The 22,017-nt window shown below is 40.8% G+C and overlaps 1 long non-coding RNA gene and 1 gene segment (V, D, J or C); one reads left to right on the top strand and one right to left on the bottom strand.

The window, feature by feature from the left end:
• LOC118158777 overlaps window positions 1-2,873 on the top strand; it is a 34,655-nt gene extending 31,782 nt beyond the window's left edge. The window contains exon 4 of the long non-coding RNA XR_004746895.1: window positions 2,815-2,873. This is a non-coding gene — a long non-coding RNA (uncharacterized LOC118158777). The remainder of the gene's footprint in view (window positions 1-2,814) is intronic.
• Window positions 2,874-21,173: 18,300 nt separating this feature from the next.
• The window catches only part of LOC118160643, a 9,601-nt gene continuing 8,757 nt past the window's right edge, over window positions 21,174-22,017 (bottom strand). The window contains 1 exon segment of the C gene segment in view: window positions 21,174-21,636. Coding sequence covers window positions 21,634-21,636 — 3 coding nt within the window.

Below are 22,017 nucleotides of genomic sequence, written 5' to 3'. Positions count from 1 at the left end.
GTGTATGCATTAACCATATATAAATATGACCACAAAAATGAGTAGTAAACTGTGAAACCTTAACAGTGCACTAAATGGACTTTACACTAATTTTCAGGGACTTTTTCCCACAGGAGCTACTAAGGCACAATGCATGTGTAACAAGGAAAAGCAGGTTATGGGGGAAGCAGACGTAGATGGGAAGCATTCCTGATGCCAGAGAAAGAGCATGCGCAAGTCTCAACAATGCAAGGGAAGGATGAGTCGGCCACAAAGCAACTCTGTATTAATGGTGGTACAAAAAATAAGGGTTGAGAAACCATAGTGATCTCTTATATGATTCTCTGCTTATGGCATATGCTGTACTACAGGGGGAAAGGGGAAAAACACCTATACCTGGTCACAAAAAGGACTGTACACAGTGAATTTGTATAGGCATAAAGAAGACAATTCTCGGTTGACTGAGGTATCAGCTCTCTTGTCAAACACGTAGCCTACAGGAGCAAGGCATACTGGAGAATAAGCAGCTGTCTCCTTGGGAAGACTAGCTGCATCTCCCCAAAAGAGCATTTACACCATGTCAGTGGGTCAGCCTGCAAGTGAAATACAGAAGGCGAAGTCAGTAGCAGCCTCAGTCAAAAGAGACATTTCTTACCCAATCCCCTCTAAAAACAGTGTCTATAACCCAAGCTGTTCTTGCCACAGTTAATAGCGTGGAAGAGCTGAGAACCTCAGAACAAAGCAAGAAAACAAGTCTTTCTGCATGGTTTCAGTGATTATAGAGGATAAAAACTTACTTCATACAAGCTCCAATGCCCCAAAGCAGTGGTCTTTTCTAGTATCAAAACATATGGCCATATCTACTATTCTGTGTAGCTCAGTGAAGGAATTAAAATAAGTGTGAACTCAGAAGGCATGGTAAAACATTTACAGATTGGAGGGGCACCAATGCTTGACAAGGAACTAAGAACTGCATATATGTAATTCGGCTTAGAGCACATATATGCAAAAGGCAGTACAGGAAAGAATCAGTCACCTCCAGTTATATGAGGCTTGCAAAATAACCTTAAGTGGCACGAGGAGTTGAATTTAACGAATGAAGTTCTAAAGGAAAAACAGTGGTTTTTGTTTGTTTGTGTTTTGTTTGTTTGTTTGTTTTTGTTTTTCAGTATAGAAATCAGGTAACATGACAGAAAAAGGATTATTAGATTGTGGAGGATCTCTTCCTTCACTGTTCAGCTGTACCTTTACTTTAAAGCACCTCAGCACTGGAGTGATCTCGAACTGGGAATGAAGAAAGCCTTAAAAAAAGTCACTGCAATCCTGTATTAGTAGGTGAAGGCAGGCAGATCAGTTGGGACTAAACAAGAGGTGCTCCCACATCCAGTCTCCATGTTTCTGATTAGGATCTGTGTAGCAAGGAAAAGGAAAACCTCCCTTGCTCATCCCAGCTGAGGCAGCAGATCTGTCTCTGTAACAAATATGCCTAGTAGCAGCTAATCATTCCCCTTATCTTGACTTTGTTCTTTTCATTTGCCCTCTCACTCTCCTTCTTCAACAGTTGATGAGCTGATATCATTCCTAAATGAAGGATGCCCCTTGGGAGATTTGCTTCACTATCTTGGCTTTATTTATGTAACTTGTGAGGAAGACAGGTAAAATTCACTCCTTTCTTCAACCAAACAAGTGGGGTAATAGTCAAACAGATTTCAGACTAAGTGAAATTATCTCAGTGGGTCCACAAAAGGCAAATTTAAAATACCCAACACAGCAACAGTCACATCACAATTTAATGTGTTGTACTAACTTTTCACCATCTTGAAAAATAGAGTAGCACAGCTTTCCTCTGCCACAAATGCTCATACAGCTTTCTGTCCCCTACAGGAGCATTCAACAACCCTACCCACAGAAAAGACCACAAAGCCTTCCTTATATCGGTCTGCCAGAATCAGGAATCTACACCAATATCAATCTACCTTTGCCTTCCTGCTTCAGAGACTTCTAAGGCAAGATTCAATTATAGTTCTTAAATAAGATGGGGGTGGGGGGCTACAACAACAACAACAAAAGCACAAAGGATCATACCACACCAACCATGCACGTGTTAAAAGCATCTGATTTTGATACTGATTTCCATGAGAAGAGAAACTGTGACACAATTTCATATGGCTTTTCCCTCCTTGCCTGCACACGGCATCTGACGTAAGTGAGCTTGGAGGGTCTCTGGACCCTCCCAAGTCCCAGTAATGCAGTCCCAGTATTGCAGACAGCAAACACTAGGATATGGAGGGATAAAACAAAACCAACCAACAAACCACCACCAACAACAACGAAAAAACAACACCATTTTTTGGAGTCTTAATCCCATTCCTAAGTAGTACCTCATTTGTCGTCTTTCTTCCCCGCCCCACCCCCACCCCCGATGGCAGAGACCCAATGATATCTTAGAAGATGGCTCTCTTCCTCCGATCTCTTTGGACAGGCTCACAACATCCTTTCCCGCCAGCCTGCTCGCCCACCACAATACCTTTTGTAGGACTCCAGCAACACCCCCTTCACTTTCCAGTATTACTCAAGAGGAGGCCTTCCCACCAAAGCTGTAAAGAACTGTCTCCTGGCATCAGAAAAGTTGGACAAAGGCTGTTTTCACCGTGTAAATTACACCATCTTGGTGGGCCAGCACTGGATCATTCCCGCTCTGCTCCCACTATCGCTTTGTCCCACAGCCCAAGGCACAGCCAATAGATGTCTTCAAGAAGCCTGACGTTTGTGACCAGTCTCAGTTCTTGCCCTCCTCTCCTGGCCCTTCTCTGGTAATGTTTTTCCTCTCCCCAGCCGGGTTCCCTCTCCCATAGACGCCTCTCTTCCTCCCGCTTACCAGAATCTCTCTCTTTCTCTCTCCCTCCCTCTCTCTCCGCCCTCCCCCTCCCCTCTTTCCCTTTTCCCCTCCCTCTCTTTCTCCCCCTTTCCCCCTCCCTCTCTTTCTCCCCCTTCCCCCTCCCTCTCTCTCCCCTCTGCTCCTCCTTCCTTCCTTCCTCGCTTGCTTGCATCCGTCCTTCCTTCCCTCACCTCACCCCCCGTACCCCTCCTCCTCTCTCTGTGCTTTACCCCCTCAGCCTCTCTTCCTCTCCAGAGGCCCAACCTAGCGCAGCACGCGAGAGTACATGGGGATGGGGAGCTGCGCGACTGAGACCGCACGCTGCGAGGCAGCGGCCACTGCTGTCACCAGCCCTCTCTACCACTGCCTCGGCCCACCCCCTCGCCCCCCGCCGGCATAACGGACTGTCCGGTGCAGGCTCCTGTAGCCCAAGCTCACGGCAAGGTGCAGCCAGCCCCGCTCACGTCGGCACCGCTGGGCGACACCAGGTTCGATCCTCGATTGAAGTCGCAGCTGTTAACGCTCCCTCCCGCAGCCCTCAGCCAGTGGGTGTCTTTCAGAGGGACACCCTCCGAGTGGGCTTCCCCCGCTGCCCTATCTTCCTGCGGCAGGGCTTTACACGGGAATGCCCGAGTAAGTCTGCAGCGCCGGTAGGTCTGCCCCTGCTGCCTCACGTGGCAGCCAGATTCATGCTAGAAGTTAAGAGATGCAGCAATACAGGACTAAGAGCATGAATTCGTGATTCTTGGCTGGTCTCTTGTTGAAATTAGCGTTGCTGTTCGGCATCAGCTATTGTTCTGTGCAACCGTAGCTTCAAGCTAGCACGGACTTGCATGCTTGTACTCTACTTCCAAATGTTGAAGGTAAAATGTCACAGAGGCTGTGTGCTTCCTGAATTCTAGGTACTAACAGACCACCATTCTGCTTTAATTCCCATCAGTGGCCTAAATAACCCAACAGGGGTGAAGGGGGGAGGGATCATCAGTAAATGCCAGATCCCAAAGGATAATATCAACGTTAGGTATAGAAATAATGGACTGGAAGCATCTTTCTAGTTCACTCTTGTCTCCTGCTAGTGCAAAAATATAAATGAGAGGCTACCTACTCAACCTGCAATTGTAACTGCCTGAATTTGGAAAATGCTAGAGGACTAGGCATGCTGCATAGCCCTCCAATTTTATTTACCATCCACCTGAGTTATATTCACAGCAAGTTACAAAGACAAGTGGCAGAAAATTAGGGTGCCATCAGCTACAGTGCAAGCAATGCTCACTCATTAGGACTGAATGGAAAATATGGCAAAAATCAGTGGCTTACAATTTCACAAATACTTGTGTGATAATAGAGTGGAATATGGTGCTTCTGCTCCCAAAGTAAATTCCTTTTGGTCTGAAATATAAGCCTCACATTCCACGCAATATGAAGTGACACAATACAAAGCAATCATATGAATGATTCCCTTAAGTACCGGGACACATATAAAAGCAAAAATGCACATTAGACACCCTATGTCAGGGAAAAATATATAGGTTTCTCCTTAAAAGAAGTACTGTCTGAAGTTAGTGCTACATCTCTGAGTTCAAAAAGCTAGAGCTAGTTACCACACATGGCAGTCTTCTCTAGCAGTTCCATATATAGACAGAATAGCACAAGTACCTGCATCCTCATAGGCAGTATAGGTACTTTCTTAATCCTCTCTGTGGGGTTTTCTAGACATCAGATAGTGTAGCCCTCTTTCCTTCCGACTCTTTTCTCCTCCCCCAGCCTGATTCTAAAAGAAATTGACTTCAGGAGCAATTGCAGGTACTCAGCTTCTCTCAGAATCTGGCCCTTACTCAGTTCATTGGTAAATTTTTGCATGTTTTTGATGTCTTGAACAAATGCTCTGCTATATCTCTGTAGTGCTTAAGACCACTGATGCATTTAACAGGGCACGCCCCAAAAGGGGCAGACATTATGTAAATGATTTGGGGGTAAAGTATTGAATATGTATACACCTTACAGGAAAACTTTGGCATATGTAATGCCTGCAGTGTACATAAACTGAACAGGTTTTTTGAACCAGTTATGCACAATAGGAGGAACTACCCCTGTGCATCCAGTGCTGCAATAAAAAGGATGCCTTCTTTCTCAAACTTGAGTCTTGGAGAGTTTCTTTCACTGGCTTTTACAGTTAACATTTTCCTTCCTTCTAAATTTTAGTAATACGCAGAGCATCTGGCCCCTAGAAAGGAACAGTGAGACTCTACCATTGCAGTGGGGTCAGGACACTGGGTAACTGGAAATTTTGTTCAATAGCTGAACAAACACTTCCTCCCCTTTTTGATAATGGAATATTCCAGAGAGAGAGAGACAGAGAGACAGAGATCCGTCCACACCCCAACATCCCCTCACACACACTCCCACCACTCCCCAAACCTCCTCCTTCTTGTGAAATGAAAGCCAAGCATGAAAAGTGCTGCTTCTCTGAATGGAGAAATCTAGGCAAAGCTCCTGTGTTCCTGTGCTACAGGGACACACACATACATGCAACGTCCACACCCTATATTTAAGATATCATTTACTGGAAGGGAAGATGACAGTCAATTCTTTACTAGGGATTAACTTTAAGGTATTGTTAAAATATTATTTCTTTGATGCTACAGCATTTTGCAATATATGCATTTATATCTTTAAAAACACTTCCACTTCATGAAACCTTCCTGTACTAGGCAGATTGTCACATGCTAAAAAAAATAAAAATAAAAATAAATCCCACTCCTTTCAAAAATGTAAACAGTCACAGCCCAGATGTGAAAGGAATGGAGAGACTCTCCATGGAGAGGCTCTCCATCCCAAACTACTACAGGTGGATCAGATTCTCAGGACATTCTTTAAATGTAGCAAAAAATAGCATAACTTAGGCAACTGTGAGGTCACATGATATGGACCTGTGGTAACCAAAGTGGGGTGCATGCATCCCTGGGAGATTTCTTACACCGTTGCGGTGTAAGAAGAAAATATTAGAGCTTCAGTAGAACACATGTATAATTTATAAATAAATAAATGTATCAATATTGGGGGTGTGTGCTCAATTTTTTTTTGTGATAGGGGTACATGATCAAAAAAGTTTGGAGAGTACTGATACAGACAATCATGTGAGTGGTCACACATTTGTGTTATGGACACAGAATTCCACACATGTACAGCACAAAAGTCCAGACAAACAAACAGATATCTAACACAAAAGAAGAAGATGCACTTCTTAAAACAAAGGTCAGAATAACAAAGCATAATCCATTTCAAAGTAAACTCTGTACTGTGTGGAACATGTTGGGTCCTGAAGTGAAAAGAGGTGGAATGTGCAGGGGAGACCACACAATGAGAGAAGAAAAACACAAACATCCATGAGAATGGCTGAGGAGGATAAAAGGGAAGACTGTGTCTAAGACACAGGGAATAGAGTTTCAAAAGAAGAAGAAAAGGGAGGGTGAAAGTGAGAGAGGTAAGAGACAGCCAGAGAAAAAAGATATACACAGAGTAACCATAAAAGGGAAGGAAAGGGAAGCAATAAAGAAAGGGGAATAGCAAATAGAATAGCAGGCAGAGGAAAGAGAATGAAGGGTGCTAGTTATACATGAAAAAAAAAAAAAAAAAAAAAAAAAAAAAAAAAAAGCTGTTTTGAAGCAGAACTATTTTCAGTGGATAAATTCTGCTTCAAGAAGATTGTTTTCAAGAGCAGATTTATCAGAAGTTTAAAATAACACAATTTTCCTGCCAATATATCTAGAAAAGTATCATAAAGATGAAGTTTAGTAGCTGTAAATTGAAACCTTGCAATACCCTTCTGGATATCATGTATTTGTGGCCTTGTTTTGTTTGTTACTTTGTCTGGTGACATGAAGGTATTTTCTCTCTAAGAAAGCCCAGTGTTTAAAGAGATGAAACTTAAATAAAATTAACAGGAGTTAATTAAATAGGATTTAGAGAAGCTCAAAAGTACAAAAGGACTACAAGGCAAGATCAAGTGTGAAAGACCAGAAGCTGCAGTGTTGCAGTCTCTACACTGCCTCTTGGTAGCCATGAGTATCTGGTCATTATTTTTTTTTTTTTAATCTTTATTACAAAAAATGAGATTTTCCACAAGCAAGAAGACTTCTAAAGGGTTTCATTTTCCCCTTGAAAGAAGCAGCATGTTTCTGCTTACAGAGCAAATGCTGTCAGCTTTGATCCTTTTCTTCTGTCATCACTTCTGCTTAGAGCACTGTTTCCTGAGGTTTAATGGAAGTAAAGTTAAACCAGAAATGGAAAAAAAAAAAAATTATATTAGCTGAATATGCACACACTTGTAAAGTACGTGTATCATTCTCAAAGGTGAAGAAAGAGTTAGACTCATGCCTTTGCAGTGGAGCCTATAATGTAAATACTTGTACTATCTATCCATTTTCTAGAAATTTGCCTATATAATCCAACATTTTGATATATTTAGCACACAGGTTAAACACTGGTGTTCATAATGCTAACACCAAAAATAAAACCAGCTATCTAAGCTTTATACCAGGATCTCCTGGAAAAAAAACTGTAGAAGGTGAAGCAGATGTCTGGGAATCCATGCCTGGTTTTACAGTAATTCCGGTTCCATGCTGGGAATGGACTCTTTGGGTGTATTTAGTCAGTTCTGTATAGACTTGCAGTCCAGTTGGGTGAGTTCAATACTAGCTGCTGGCTTTTTACCTGAATACCTAGACCTAGTAAATTAATTTGAAGTTCACTGGGATATGAGACACAAAAGGGATTCTGAAGCTTCAAAAAATTTTTTTTTTTTTAATAAATTAAAAAGCTCCACAGCTATCACTCAGAAACAGAAATGTGCAGTTATATGACAAATAAATGTATATTTATCTTGTGCATGTTGTTAATACAGCCTTATGAACTCCCAAGGAAGTATGAATGTGTATCTCTTAAAAGGCACATATTGCTCCTGTAATCTTCTCTGTGTGCTCTTGTAATCTTCGCTGTCTTCTATCAAGCACCTGAGGCTAGCCTTTTCTATCTGCTGATCCATGTTGATGCACTTTCCAAAGTTCCCTAGTAGTTTCTGGTTTTGTTTTGCCTTTGGAAGTGTGTGGTGTCCCTGATTATTGTCCAAGTGTAAGATTTCTAATTTCAGCTGGATTTCTGAACAACAGGAACTCCAAACTCTGGTTGGAATAGGGTAGACTGCACTGTACGTCTGTCACTATTGTCTGACTTGGAAAGAAGAGGGGCTCATGCAAACTGCAATTATCCCAGTGTGGTTTTGCTTCAATAAGAGTATTTGGAAGTATTCCATGCTTAGAGCAGATCTGTGCTAGATTCAGGTGGTTGTTGCAAATCTAAAGGATGACTCTAGAAAGCTGCATAAGATTTAAAAAGGCTCTGCTTTCTGTTGCATGCTTATGCTCAAACAGAGCAAGCAAACAGTAATGCAGATAGGATGGAAAGTTACTTTTCTTAAATATTTGGTATTTAAGCAAAATTGTTCTGCTAAAAAAGTTCCAAAACATACAACCTTTTTTTCTTGGAAGCCCAGTAGAAAACAAGGAAAATATATGACTGGAGTTGAAAGGCAGAACAGAAGAAAAGTGTGGGAAAAGTTAAGCTTAAAACAATTCATTTTGTTTAGTATGTAACACTCCATTTAGCTTATTTATTTCAGGGTCTCTTCAGAGCCAGAAATGACTGGCTAGACACATAAAGCTGCTGGCAGAAAAAATATTTCATGAACAGAACAAGTCTGTAGCCTGGTAGTTGAGCTACTCACTTGCATCTCAGTCCCAGTCTCTTCCTCATGAATGCCTAATTACCTGTAAGGCATGGAAACACCTCAACAGGAAGCATTATGAATTTCTCCCTTCACACATCCCATCTCGCATGCACTTACTGGCATGCTCAGAAGCCTAGTGGTGATTTTTTGTAGAAAGTTTAAATCACCAAAGTGCAAAATGGGAACTGCTTCCAAAGCTGTGATCCCAAAAACATTTCAACCCCACAAGAGTACAAACTTTTTCTGAGATAAATAACCTTTCTCTCTCCCTTTTCTGCCCTGATTCATATATCCTCATCACCTTTCTTGTGTTGGCAGCAAAGATTTGTGTAGTGATCTGGATCAAGTAAATCATCTAGCTGAAAACTAATTAAAAAAAAAAAAAAAAAAAAAAAAAAAAAAGGAAAATTTTGGAGCAGGTGTATTTATGAAGTCTGCTATAGCTGGAAGATGGAAGTCAAAGGATGTGCAAGCTGGAGAGAGATAGGCAAGTTTGCTCCCTTTAGCAGCAACCCAACTGATTTATGGTTAAAGTGGATTTATGCCAGTCACCAGAATATGAGTTCTGTAATATGGAGAGAACTAAGAACTGTGAAAAAGATAGGAAAAAAGAATTAAAGAACTTCAAGAAGGGAGAGTACTCTGTAGCTGGAGCTCAAGGAAACCAGTGGGGGAGCCAGTGGGGGTGTTTGAGAATGAGTAATATTTTTTTGTTTGTGCTGAAATCTATAGTTCCGAGAGACTAAATATTTGGAAGGTCTGAATGTATAGCATTCTCTAGTTCTTTAAAGAGAGCATGGACTTCTAGTTCGCTGTGGGTATAAAATCACACAAAGCACGTAATTTACTAGTGCCTCTTTCAAAAATCACGTGTTCCGGCTAGAGGACTCTATCTACTTTGTGTCTGTGTAATCGAACAGTTCCACTGAGTGGACAAAAGCGGTATTGCTAGCTAAGAGAACAGCATGCTCCTTAACGTGCAGGCATGCATGCACACCAAAACCTGAGATATGGGTATCAGCTTCCAGTGTCCTCCAGCTAATGCTTCACATGAGTAAAATTTACGAGAAAGAGAGGTATAAATACATTGCGTACCTTTTCTTTTTTCTTTTTTCTTTTCTCTTTTTTCTTTTCTTTTCTTTTCTTTTCTTTTCTTTTCTTTTCTTTTCTTTTCTTTTCTTTCTTTTCTTTTCTTTTCTTTTCTTATTCCATAGAAGAACAAAGCTGGGAAAACTGCTAACCCTACCTGCTTATTTCCTTTGACCAACTGAACTTGGTGAAGAAAGCATTTTGAAAATACCTCTCATGTCCCACTGGAACTCTGTGTGGCTATTATTGATCATTAACTACCTACCATTACTACCCTACTCAGTTTCTCTGTGTGGCAGAAAGTCACAAGTCTTTGAGAAATTGGTATTTTCTGTTTTAAGTCAGCACTGTCTTAGTGATACAGTGTAATGGTACAATACAGAGAATTAAGTTCATTTATAAAGAAGTCTTATTTTTTTCTATGAGTCTACGAATTCTTCTGTGATGCTGCTAGAAGTTGTACTGTTTCAGCCAGGACAGTCACAGTCCCAAGTGCACCAATAAGCCTTAATTTTCCAAACAACCTCACCTGTGCCCTCCGACACTGCAGTTTCAGTCCAGTGACCATGGAGCTGTATATAAACTCAAACCTAGGCATTCACTCCCTAAGTTCTGCTGAACTTGTGTATACACTTCACCTCTGTTGTTTCTGGCTTGTTGATTGTGTTCATGGACTGAACATGAACTTGACTTTTTACTTTGTATTTATCTGGTTGATATTTATCATTGGTGGAACATGTCATTATCACCAACTTTGATTGGCTGCTGTAGGATTTTACCAGTGAGGATGCTGCTTCTGCCTGTCATGTGATCTGGCACTTCTCATGTGGGAAGAAATGGCCTTCTTCCCTTGCTCTTACTGCTTGCTTCCTGACAAACTCAATACCAATGTCCTCACTACAAAGTTTTTCAAGTTATCTGTCATGTTTTTTTCTTAAATCTAAAGTTGACAATAAATTCTGTTAGATAATTGCATTTTGTCAGCAAGTGAAATTAGTTTCCTGGGATATCTTTGCACTTGTTACTCATTGTGGAAAATAGCAGTAGCAACTGGTGAAATAGAAATAACCTCAGAACATTAAAACACAACAGACAGTTCTTATTCAGTGTATGAAGTTGCTGCAAAGAAATGCCATCCTGATTAATTTCTTTTGGTACTATCTATGGTGACTGAAATAGCATCATTAAGACTATCAGGATGGTCTTGCATAGATTCCACCCTTTCCTGTAGAAGACATATTGGTAAGTAGTCTTTCTGCTCTCTGCCTGTGATTTCAGAGTAAGAAATTTTCACTGAATCACTTGGGAGGCAGCATAGAAGACTAAAGTTTTCAAGTGGCATACTCACTATTGCCAGTTTACTGTTATAGTTGTGGCTATTTATTTGGGGAAAACAAACAAACAAACAAAAACTTTTAATATAAGGAGCTGGGAATTTACAGATGAGATTCATTCATGTACAGAGCCAGAAAAGTTTTGCTCTGCAAGTCTGTGATCTGTGAGACTGATCTCTTTATTGGGCTCTCCTAGTTGCTTTGGAGGCAGAAACATTCAAGCATGTGCAAACACGTTATGACCTGGGAATGTTGTCTTCTTCCCGGGACTGAGTATATGCTGACTGTGTCCTAACTACATGTGCAGATGAGATCTGTGTTTCTACTATGCCTCTCATTCAGATCTGGTTTCCACATGAAGGAAATGAACAGCGAGACCTGGGCAGGCTGGAGAGCTGGGCAGGAAGAAACCAAATGAGGTTTGAAAAGGCAAGTGTAGAGTCCTGCACCTGGGACCTGCACCACATGTGTTAGTACAGGCCGGGGGATGAGCTGCTGGAGAGGAGCTCTGTGGAGAAGGACCTGGGGGTCCTGGTGGATGACAAGTTGACCATGAGCCAGCAGTGTGCCCTGGCTTCTGTGCCCCTACCAGCATGTGGAACCCAAGGATCCAGGGCCAGCTCCTAGACAAACAGAATGTCTAAGTCCAGCTACTGGAGGGATCCATACTGTATATCCCTCCTGATCAGACTTTTATACCAATCAGCCAGAGGGGCACAGAATGAGGCTGCAAGCACATCATTGTTTGTGCTTGTATGAGTGCTGAGTGTTTCTGTGTGTGATGATTTGTGGCTGGCTCTGTGGATGAGTACATTTGTATTTTGCATGTGTTTGCTTCTATGCCTGTTGGGAATACACATTCAGCCTTGCTAGTGGATGGATGTGGGGACAGGGAGCTGCAGCAGCCTTCTGGGCCACTTGATTTTTCAAATCCTAACAGGTACCTATGTAAGTGTCCCTACATTTTTTTCTGGTACTGTGATTTAACTTACATTAAGATAATTTCATGTCTTGTGCTATATGAAGCAATATTCAATGCTTGATATGATTGGGATAAGTTTTGTGTAATTTGTAATAGTATTTGATTATACACATCCATGACTAAAGCATTTGTCTGCCCACATTTTTCCTGTATCTAACTTAGTTTATTTACAGGATGAGTAATACTGAAATCAATAGATTTGCATTTAAGACTAAAGGAGTATAAGTCACCATTGGATATAAACAGTGCAAATATGTCCAAAAAAAAACAAAAAAAGAAAATAAAAAAGGAAATTAAATAATGGTCTCTATTTTGTATGTATTAAAAACACTTTGAGACCTTGCAGCAACAGTGGGTGAAAGAGAGATCAAGCCTATATGATCTGACAAGGAACCTTAATGTGAATAAGTCAGGCCCTTATGTATGATTTGGACTTTGGTTATTTGGCATTAAGCCTGGAACATAATTTTTCATAAGATATAGAGTGAGAGAAAAATGTATAACAATAGTGTGTGTTAATCTGTCTATTCCCTTTGAATAAAATAATGTATATATATCTTATCTGAGTGTATATTTATGTTTGCGTTTGTCCATAGACATGTATATATGGTTATATATATGGATATATAGTTACACTGAATGGAGAAAGTATCTAAATTTACAGTCACTTATCAAAAAATAATCACAATTAGTTATCAAACTCTCTGAGTACTCCTACTCTTCTGTCGTGCCTAGGAGAAACACCACTCTAGGCTTAGTAGGCTACACTACTCCTCTCCTGTCAGTGTGTGTCACTCTTGTGCCATTAATCATTCACCTTCAACCTTCTTAGGTTGAAAGCAGCCTCAACAAACAAGTTTGTTCAGGGGGAGCCAGAGTTAAAATGCAGTAGACCTAAAGCTTCTGCTGCTAATAGCAAAATTCTGTGAATGTTCACGTCCATTCATTACTACACTTTTATTGCTCTTCCATGCAATGCATTATTGTTAAAATCGCTAGGGATGTTAATGTCAGAAACACCTTAACTGCCAACTCAGAATAGCTTATAGGGATACACTGTGTCACTATAAGTGCAGCACCTTGTGTTTGAGGACTTGTGAAATCAGCCCACAGGAAGGTCTTTGTTCACCTCCCTGTTTTACAACTGAACACAAGATTCTGGCTTCTCTGTACTTCCATTTTCTCATCTGTAGAGCAGATAAATCTTCAAATGTCTGCTGTGAGAATTGCAGCTCCCTCTTGGTGCTGGTGTGGTTCAAAGGAGTAGCCTTTACCTGAAAAAAGGAGTGAAAACATGCTTGCAATAAAACCGCAGAAGTGGTTACTTAAAAATGGGTAATTTCCTGATTCTTATCTCAAGATGTATTGCTCTAAGCCTGGTAAGAAGATCCTGACAAATAAGTTTTTGCCAATAGCTGTGTTCAAAACAGTCTAAGCCTTGAGAGTAGTATGCAGCTTGTTGTTTTAAGACTTACCTGAATCTGTCTTGTAGGTGTTTACAAGTCCAGTTGCTTGAGTGTACACAAGAGGGTCAATCGCCCACAAACACTGCCTGAATTACATGATGAGGTTTCTCCCTCCAAATGACCACACTTATTCTCAGTAGTCCAAGAAGTAAAATGCATACCTCAGAATTAGCAGACTAGTTTTGATTCCTCCCTTTGTTTACTTTGGATTTGATGTACTCACAGCTGTGTTACAGGATACTGTGAATCAGATTTTCCTCTTGAAATCCTTTCACTTCATATTAAATACTTCTTAAAAAGACATATAATCTGTCTTTCTGTGCAAAAAGTCCAGGCTATAAGTTTCTGTATTTGTTACACAGTAGAAGAACATTTCTCATTAATCACTTTGAGATACCCTACAACACAGTATGCTCTGGAGAGCTGGGTTATCTGGATTCATATTGTGGCTTGAAGCAATAACTATGGGGGATTTGAATCTAGATATTCTCCTTGAATTTCACCTGTTATATTTCTGTAAACTTCCCCTCTAGGCCCAGTTCCACATAAACCCAGAAGAACATTCTGACTATGTGTTCTGAATAAAAGGAGAGTTTTCTTTCCAGGCCAGGTGTCTGGATCTTAAGACAAGTTTTACATCTTATCTACCTCACTAGGTATATATCTTTTCAGCTATTCCACACACTATCTCCCTGGGCTGTATTGTACTGGCTTTGTGAACTGATGTTCTTAATATCAGCTCAGAGATCTTTTTCCTACAGAGAAAAATAACTTGTGTATTTCTGAGTCAACAATTCCAATGCAGAATTTCACAGTCACAAGTGTAATGACAAACATACATATCTGTCTGTTACATTAGTTCCAGCATCTTTTTCATGCAGTTCTGCCAATGTAAAAATAGAGAAATATGGGAAATACAGCCCAAAATGTTCACCGTAAACATCCATTATTTCACATAAATAAGAAAGAATATTTTCAGCAGCACAGCTGTTAGGTTGTTTGATTTTGGTGTATTAGTCTCTGGTATTAATCTCTGGAGCCTCATTTCTCAACTATATATCACAAATATTATGGTTGCAATGGCTCCCAGTATGCATCAAAAATACCAAGGTGTAACAATGATCAGTCTTCTTAACACAAGCTAAAAGATTGTGTCAGTGACTGCTGTGTCACTCAGTCCTGCTGAGATACTGGTAGGACACCTAAGGGAAAAGAAGTAAGATTAAGGGAAAAGAAGTAAGATGTTTGCTTCAGGAGCAACCTGTTTCTTTTTTTCCTTTTTTTTTTTTTTTTTTTTTGGTGTGTTCTTAGGATACTACAGGGTCCCATTTAAAGTGATCCCCCCAGAAAGATCCTGAATGCTGGCCTTGACAGGTGTAGAAGGAAGAAAAATAATTAAGGAGCATATGTATTTGATTTGCTCATAAAATAGTTATTTTCTTGTTGTGCTATGTGAAGAAGACCCACCATGCTCTGTGGATCTTGAAAATACATTTTGTTCTTCTCATAGATTCCACCGAATGCGTAGGAAGTCAGGAATCTGCAGCATAGGAGTATAGAGTGACCAGAAATGGCTGAAGTCTTCCATCATTTACCAATATATATTTAAAAAAGCTCTTTACTTGGTTATACTAAAGTCTTTTGGTTTCATTCTGGAAGCAAATCATTACAAGGTAAAAATAAGATATAAAAGGTTAAATAAAAAGACAATTGTCATGTATGATACTATCCTGTCTGACAGAAAAGCTTTCTACTAGTTTGAAAGCTTCTGTATGTTTTCAACAGATAAACTTAAAGCAATGTGTTTGCTTGAGATTTCATACAGGAAGAAGCTTGGTTTTCAGCATAGATGTAGCTGCTACAGACGTCTTTGCTATTGGTTTAAGAGAAGCATGTGAAACAGACCTACATGAGTCCCTTATCAGATCATGCTCTCTGCCTACTGAGGCAGAAATGGGGATGTGGACAGCTTGGTGTGTGGCCACGTTCTTCTTTGGAGCAAGTAAGGCATCAGCTGTGCCATGATACCTCTTCTGCTGTGGGAAGAATGTAGTTTACTTTTCTTACTGTGTGTATTTTTGTTGTTGTTGTTTTGTCTTACAGGAGCTAAAATAACCCAAACATCAAGTCTGGTACTGAAAGAAGATGGAGAAGCTACTCTGAAATGCAGTCAAAATGATAATCACAATTATATGTCCTGGTATCTGCAACAGCCAGGGAAGGGGCTACAATTACTCTATTATTCCATCGGTGCAGATCAGGACGCTGTGGGTGATACTCACACTGGATTCAAAGCTAAGCGGTTAAATCTCTCAGACTTCTACTTGGATATTATATCTGTGAAGATGAACCATTCAGCTGTCTACTTCTGTGCCAGCAGTTTGGACACAACACTTCGAAGTCACTTGCCTTCTTTACATAAACTCTTCTCTCCAGCACCTTCCCTCAGGAGGGAGCAGCTCTCAGCACAGGAAAATGGCATGTAGGCCAATAGCCCATTCAAAAACCATATGTTGCTGAGGAGTTGGACTAAAAGAGGTAAAGTAGGTGCAGTTTAATTGCTGAACTCTTTCTGGATGACCTGTTGATTCTCTATCACATTAGAGCAATCATTAAAGATTGTTAATCAAATCCAGACATAAAATGAAGAAAATGGAAACTTCCATCTACACATTGACAAATTATTGTCCCACAGACCATTTTCTTCCTGATGCAGAACAGTTAATTGAAATATCCATATGTATAAGTCAGAAATACTTTGAGACAATGATTTGTATGTACATTCTAATGCCACTCTGGATATTATCATGCAATGAAAGTCACAGTGATTTTCATTGTGCTTGGTAAAGTTACCCTAAACAGAAGAAATCAATAGAATTAAGACTGTCAAAAGTAATGAGGACAGGTCTGAACAAAATATGATATAAGAAAAGAAGCCAAGTAGAACTAACACGCTACAGATTGGCTTAAAATGGCAAAACAGCCATTAGAGTGTTCAGTAAGTGTAGACACATTCCTGATAAGTTACAGGTGCATGGAGGCCATAAGAGAGAGATGGCATAAAGTAGTATGCAACTTCGAATGAATTCATATTCAAGAAAAAATCAGATTTCTGTTTATTCAGCTTACTGCCAGCTAAATTCTGAAGCACGTGTTACATCTGTCCATTTATTCCTCATACTTATGTTTTGTTACACAGTGATAAGATGCAAGACAATCTATATTCATTTGGTTTATTCCTTATTTGTGGATGAGTTGTGAGCTTTTTTTTTTTTTTTTCCTCCCAGGCAACTTTGTGATTATCAAAGTCCCTAAGAAGTTTTTGAATTTGAGCTAAGCCCTAAGCATCCATATTTTGAAGAAAAAAAAAAAAAAAAAAAAAAAAAAAAAGTAGAAGGATGAAAACAGAATGTGAATTTAATTTTATCTACTGCAAGATTTTTCCCTGATGAAATATGTCATACCTGCCACAAAGAGTCTTATGGCTCCCACACACGAAGACTTACCAGTGTATTTCCAGTTAAAACACATAAAGCAGCACCCATCTCCCAGGTAGTGATGTTAATGTTTTTTTGAATGGATTGATCATTGCATGAGGTACACTTAATTTAACGTAATCATGAAATTATGATGTTATAACATGTCCTAAATTCTTAGGATTAGAAGAATAATCTGTTTCCACTCAGAAATTAAAAAAAAAAAAAAAAAAAAAAAAAAAAAAAAAAAGCTGGAAAATCTTAAAGAAGGGACATAGAATGAAACCATTAAATAAATACAGACTCAGCACACACACTCTGACATTATTCTTATCCCAATTTGAATTATGTTAAATTATGTTGTAAGTGCTTTAGGGCAAAGGAATATTTATCAACAGTCAGAACATGTTGAACATAAATAAACACAACTTACGCAGTTTTTCCAAACTTGTTGAACCTTTACAACAATTTTTGTTATTAATTACTGGGTCACATTTCTTCATTGGGAAAGGAACTATTGTATTACATGTACATCCCCTGGTGAAAAGGTGAAAGAATCTTTATCTGAGTCATTTAAATGCCAACTGACTGACTAGGGAGCAGCTTTGCAGGAAAGTGATTCAACATGAGTAAGCAGTGAGACTTTCAGCTAATTGAATGCTAATTACATTTTTGGTTGCATTAGCAAAAATGCAGTTAGTATGTTGAAGCACTTGCAGGGTTGTATTTGGAATACTACCTCTTGCCGGAGGACTGACCCAGAAAACTACAGGCCTGTCAGTTTGACCTCAGTGCCAGGGAAGCTCATGGAGCAGATTATCTTGAGAGTCATCACGCAGCACTTGCAGGGCAAGCAGGCGATCAGGCCCAGTCAGCATGGGTTTATGAAGGGCAGGTCCTGTTTGACGAACCTGATCTCCTTCTATGACAAAGTGACGCGCTGGGTGGATGAAGGAAAGGCTGTGGATGTGGTCTACCTTGACTTCAGCAAGGCTTTTGACACCGTTTCCCACAGCATTCTCCTCAAGAAACTGGCTGCTCTTGGCTTGGACTGGTGCATGCTTCGTTGGGTTAGAAACTGGCTGGATAGCCGGGCCCAAAGAGTCTTGGTAAATGGAGTTAAATCCAGTGGGAGGCTGGTCACTAGTGGCGTTCCCCAGGGCTCGGTGCTGGGGCCGGTCCTCTTCAATATCTTCATTGATGAACTGGATGAGGGCATTGAGTGCACCCTCAGTAAGTCTGCAGATGACACCAAGTTAGGTGCGTGTGTCGATCTGCTCGAGGGTAGGAAGGCTCTGCAGGAGGATCTGGAGAGGCTGGACAGATGGGCTGAGCGGCCAACTGTATGAAGTTCAACAAGGCCAAGTGCCGGGTCCTGCACCTGGGGCGCAATAACCCCAAACAGAGCTACAGGCTGGGAGATGAGTGGTTGGAGAGCTGCCAGGCAGAGAAGGACCTGGGAGTGATGGTTGATAGTCAGCTGAATATGAGCCAGCAGTGTGCTCAGGTGGCCAAGAAGGCCAACAGCATCCTGGCCTGTATAAGAAACAGTGTGGCCAGCAGGGCCAGGGAGGTGATCGTCCCCCTGTACTCGGCTCTAGTGAGGCCGCACCTCGAGTACTGTGTTCAGTTTTGGGCCCCTCGCTACAAGAAGGACATGGAGGTGCTTGAGCGAGTCCAGAGAAGGGCTATGAAGCTGGTGAGGGGCCTGGAGAACAAGTCCTACGAGGAGCGGCTGAGGGAGCTGGGCTCTTTCAGCCTGGAGAAAAGGAGGCTCAGGGGTGACCTTATCGCTCTCTACAGGTACCTTAAAGGAGGCTGTAGCGAGGTGGGGGTTGGTCTGTTCTCCCACGTGCCTGGTGACAGGATGAGGGGGAATGGGCTTAAGTTGCGCCAGGGGAGTTTTAGGTTGGATGTTAGGAAGAACTTCTTTACCAAAAGGGTTGTTAGACATTGGAACGGGCTGCCCAGGGAAGTGGTGGAGTCACCATCCCTGGAGGTCTTTAAAAGACGTTTAGATGTAGAGCTTAGGGATATGGTTTAGTGGGGACTGTTAGTGTTAGGTCAGAGGTTGGACTTGATGATCTTGAGGTCTCTTCCAACCTAGAAATTCTGTGATACTGTGATTCTGTGATACTGTCCATATACCCCAACTCACTCTGTCCCAGCCCCCGTGCAACAGAGATATCAAAAAATTGGAGAGAGTCCAACCAAGGATAACTAAAATGGTCAGAAGGTTGGAAAAGAAACATAAGAAGAGAAGCTTAGGAAATCAGTTTTTTTCAGCTTGGAGACAAGGACACTAAAGAATAGCTAATTGCATTTCTCTCCTAACCCCCTCCCCCCCCCAGTTGGGGTCTTAGAGGGGCACAGTGAAAGGATAGTGGTAAAAAAAAAAAAAAAAAAAAAAAAATCATGGTAAGAGAAATTGATTAGACATAAGGAGCAAATGTTTTTCTTTAATGGTGCTTCAGCACTCAGTTTCTCAGAGAACGAATTAAATCTATGTCCTTGAGGATATCTAGAATTCAGCTGGACAAACCCTTGTACAACATGCTCTAGCTTTCAAATTAGCTCTATTTTGAACAGGAATTTGCATTCAGAGACATACTGAAGTCCTTTTCCAACATTTTTTTTTTCTACAAGTCAATGTTTTTTATCATCTTTTTTTGTTGTTTTGAGACACCTAGAAAACACATGATTTTTTTAAATGTTGCTTGTATTTTTTTATTGTAGGTTGTTTATTGTTGTTGTTATTGTTATAAATTTTAAAAGCAGGTCAGCAACCCTCCCCCACAAACCCACATATTTTTTGGCATCGAACAACAGAAACTGCAGCTGCACATGCAAAACCATCTACAGACATCAGTAGCAAGAAGATTGTGTGAGATAATGAGACAAAAAAAAAAAAAAAAAAAAAAAAAAAAAAAAAAAAACCACAGCTTTCTACGACCCATATATGTCACTATATCTTTCCAACTGTAACTTGGTGAACAGACAGCTGTGCCCTATGCCTCAACCTGAGAGGCTGGGGTGGTGCTGTGGTAAGAGAGGCTGATGAGTTAATGAAACGGTTCTTTTCTGTGTAAATGTCAAACCGCATCCTGTTTTGGCTAAAACTTAACTGCTGTTCCCTTAAAGAGATTTTCAAACATGTTTAGTCACTTCATCTCTGAGGAGAAGGACTTGGGGGTGTTGGCTGATGAAAAACTCAACATGAGACAGCAACGTGTGTTTGCAGCCTAGAAACCATAGAATGACTTGAGCTGGAAGGGACCTTAAAACCTCTGGTTCCAATTCCCCTGCCATGGGCAGGGACACCTTCCACTGGATCAGGTTGCCCAACGACCCTTCCAACCTGGCCTTGAATATTTCCAGGAATGGAGCATCGATAGCTTCTCTGGGAAATCTGTTCCAGTGCCTAACCAAACTTATAGTGAAGAATTTCTTCCTGATGTATTCTACCCTCTTTTCAGTTTAAAACCATTACTACTGTCCTATCACTACAGTTCCTTATAAAAAAATCTCTCTCCAGTTTTCTTGTGGCCCCTTAGGTACTGGAAGCCCACTATAAGGTCTCCCCAGAGTCTTCTCTTTCTAGACTGAACAATTTCAGATCTCTCCTGTCTTCATAGGAGAGGTGTTCCAGCCCTCTGATCTTCTTCATGGCCCTCCTCTGGACTCACTCCAACAGATCCACCTTGGGGACCTCAGACCTGAATGTAGTACTCTAGGTGGGGTATCACAAGAGCAGAGTAAAGAGGGAAAATCACCTCTCTTGACCTGCCAGCTACACTTCTTTTGACGCAGCCCAGGATATAGTTGACTTTCTGGGCTGCAAGTACACATCTCTGTCACATGTTGAGTTTTTCATCAGTCAACACCCCAAAATACTTCCACACAAGTCTGCTCTCAATCCATTCATCCCCCAGTCTGTACTAAAGTCTGGGATTGTGCTTTCTCTCTTGCCCCACAAACCCTTCCTCCCCTCTCCCCCTACTCTCCTCCTCTCTCTTCCTCTGTCCCCATCTCAACTCTCTCCCCTCTCCCTCTCCCTCTCCCTCTCCCTCTCCCTCTCCCTCTCCCTCTCCCTCTCCCTACTTCCTCTCCCTCTCCCTCTCCTTCTACCTTTCCCTCTACCTCTACCTCTCCCTCTCCCCCCTTTCCTCCGTCCCTCCCTCCCTCCCTCCGTCCCTCCATCCCTCCTTCCTTCTCCCCCAGGAAGAGTTATGGAGACTTCATTTTATGCCCTATGTAATTTAAATATACCATGAGAACATGATCTGGAGTACCATATTACTCCAATAAGCAGAGTAAGCAGAGGTCATCTTTGTTCACTTGTATATTCTCCCTAGAGCCAATTGTATCCATTCAGTTCTTTGAGAACAGTAGAAATAAAACAGTTGTGTCATCCTATCATAGCTTATAAAGGAAATTACAGAGAAGTTTATAAAAGGTAGACTTTTATCAAAAGATAAATTTGAAAACAAGCAAAAATAGAAGTATATTGCCAAATCGCTGTTCTCCTGCCTTTGTTAGTAATAGAAGGCTGGTTCCTGAAGCAAATGAGGACTTGTGTTCAAAGATTTGAAGCTTGCATCATATGTCTGTCTTCTTCTTCAGGGAAAAGTATATCTAGAATATTTACTGTATAAAGAAGGAAAAGAGCAAGAGATTAAGGATGTGCCACAGAAATTACTGAAGTCCAAGCAATGTTTCTTATGTAAATTTTTTCTCTGAGTGAGAAAGGAAGAAATGGAATAATCAAGTTTTCCACAGTTCAGTCTACAAATATTTAAATTCTTGCAATGGATAAAAGATCTAGATGGTTTTGTTTACAACAACAAAAGGATTTAGAATACATTATGTATCTAGATGGAAAGTGATTATTTGTGTTTAAGTAATAAAGTTGATAGGAAGAAAGGAAGAAGGGAAGGAGGAGGGAAGAGAGTGGGTAGAAGGGAGGAAGAAAAGGAAGAATGGAAGGAAGGAAGGAAGGAAGGAAGGAAGGAAGGAAGGAAGGAAGGA

This window comes from Oxyura jamaicensis, chromosome 1, assembly GCF_011077185.1.
Source record: "Oxyura jamaicensis isolate SHBP4307 breed ruddy duck chromosome 1, BPBGC_Ojam_1.0, whole genome shotgun sequence".
NCBI classification, from domain to species: domain Eukaryota; kingdom Metazoa; phylum Chordata; class Aves; order Anseriformes; family Anatidae; genus Oxyura; species Oxyura jamaicensis.
This window is presented reverse-complemented; position numbering and strand designations above follow the sequence as displayed.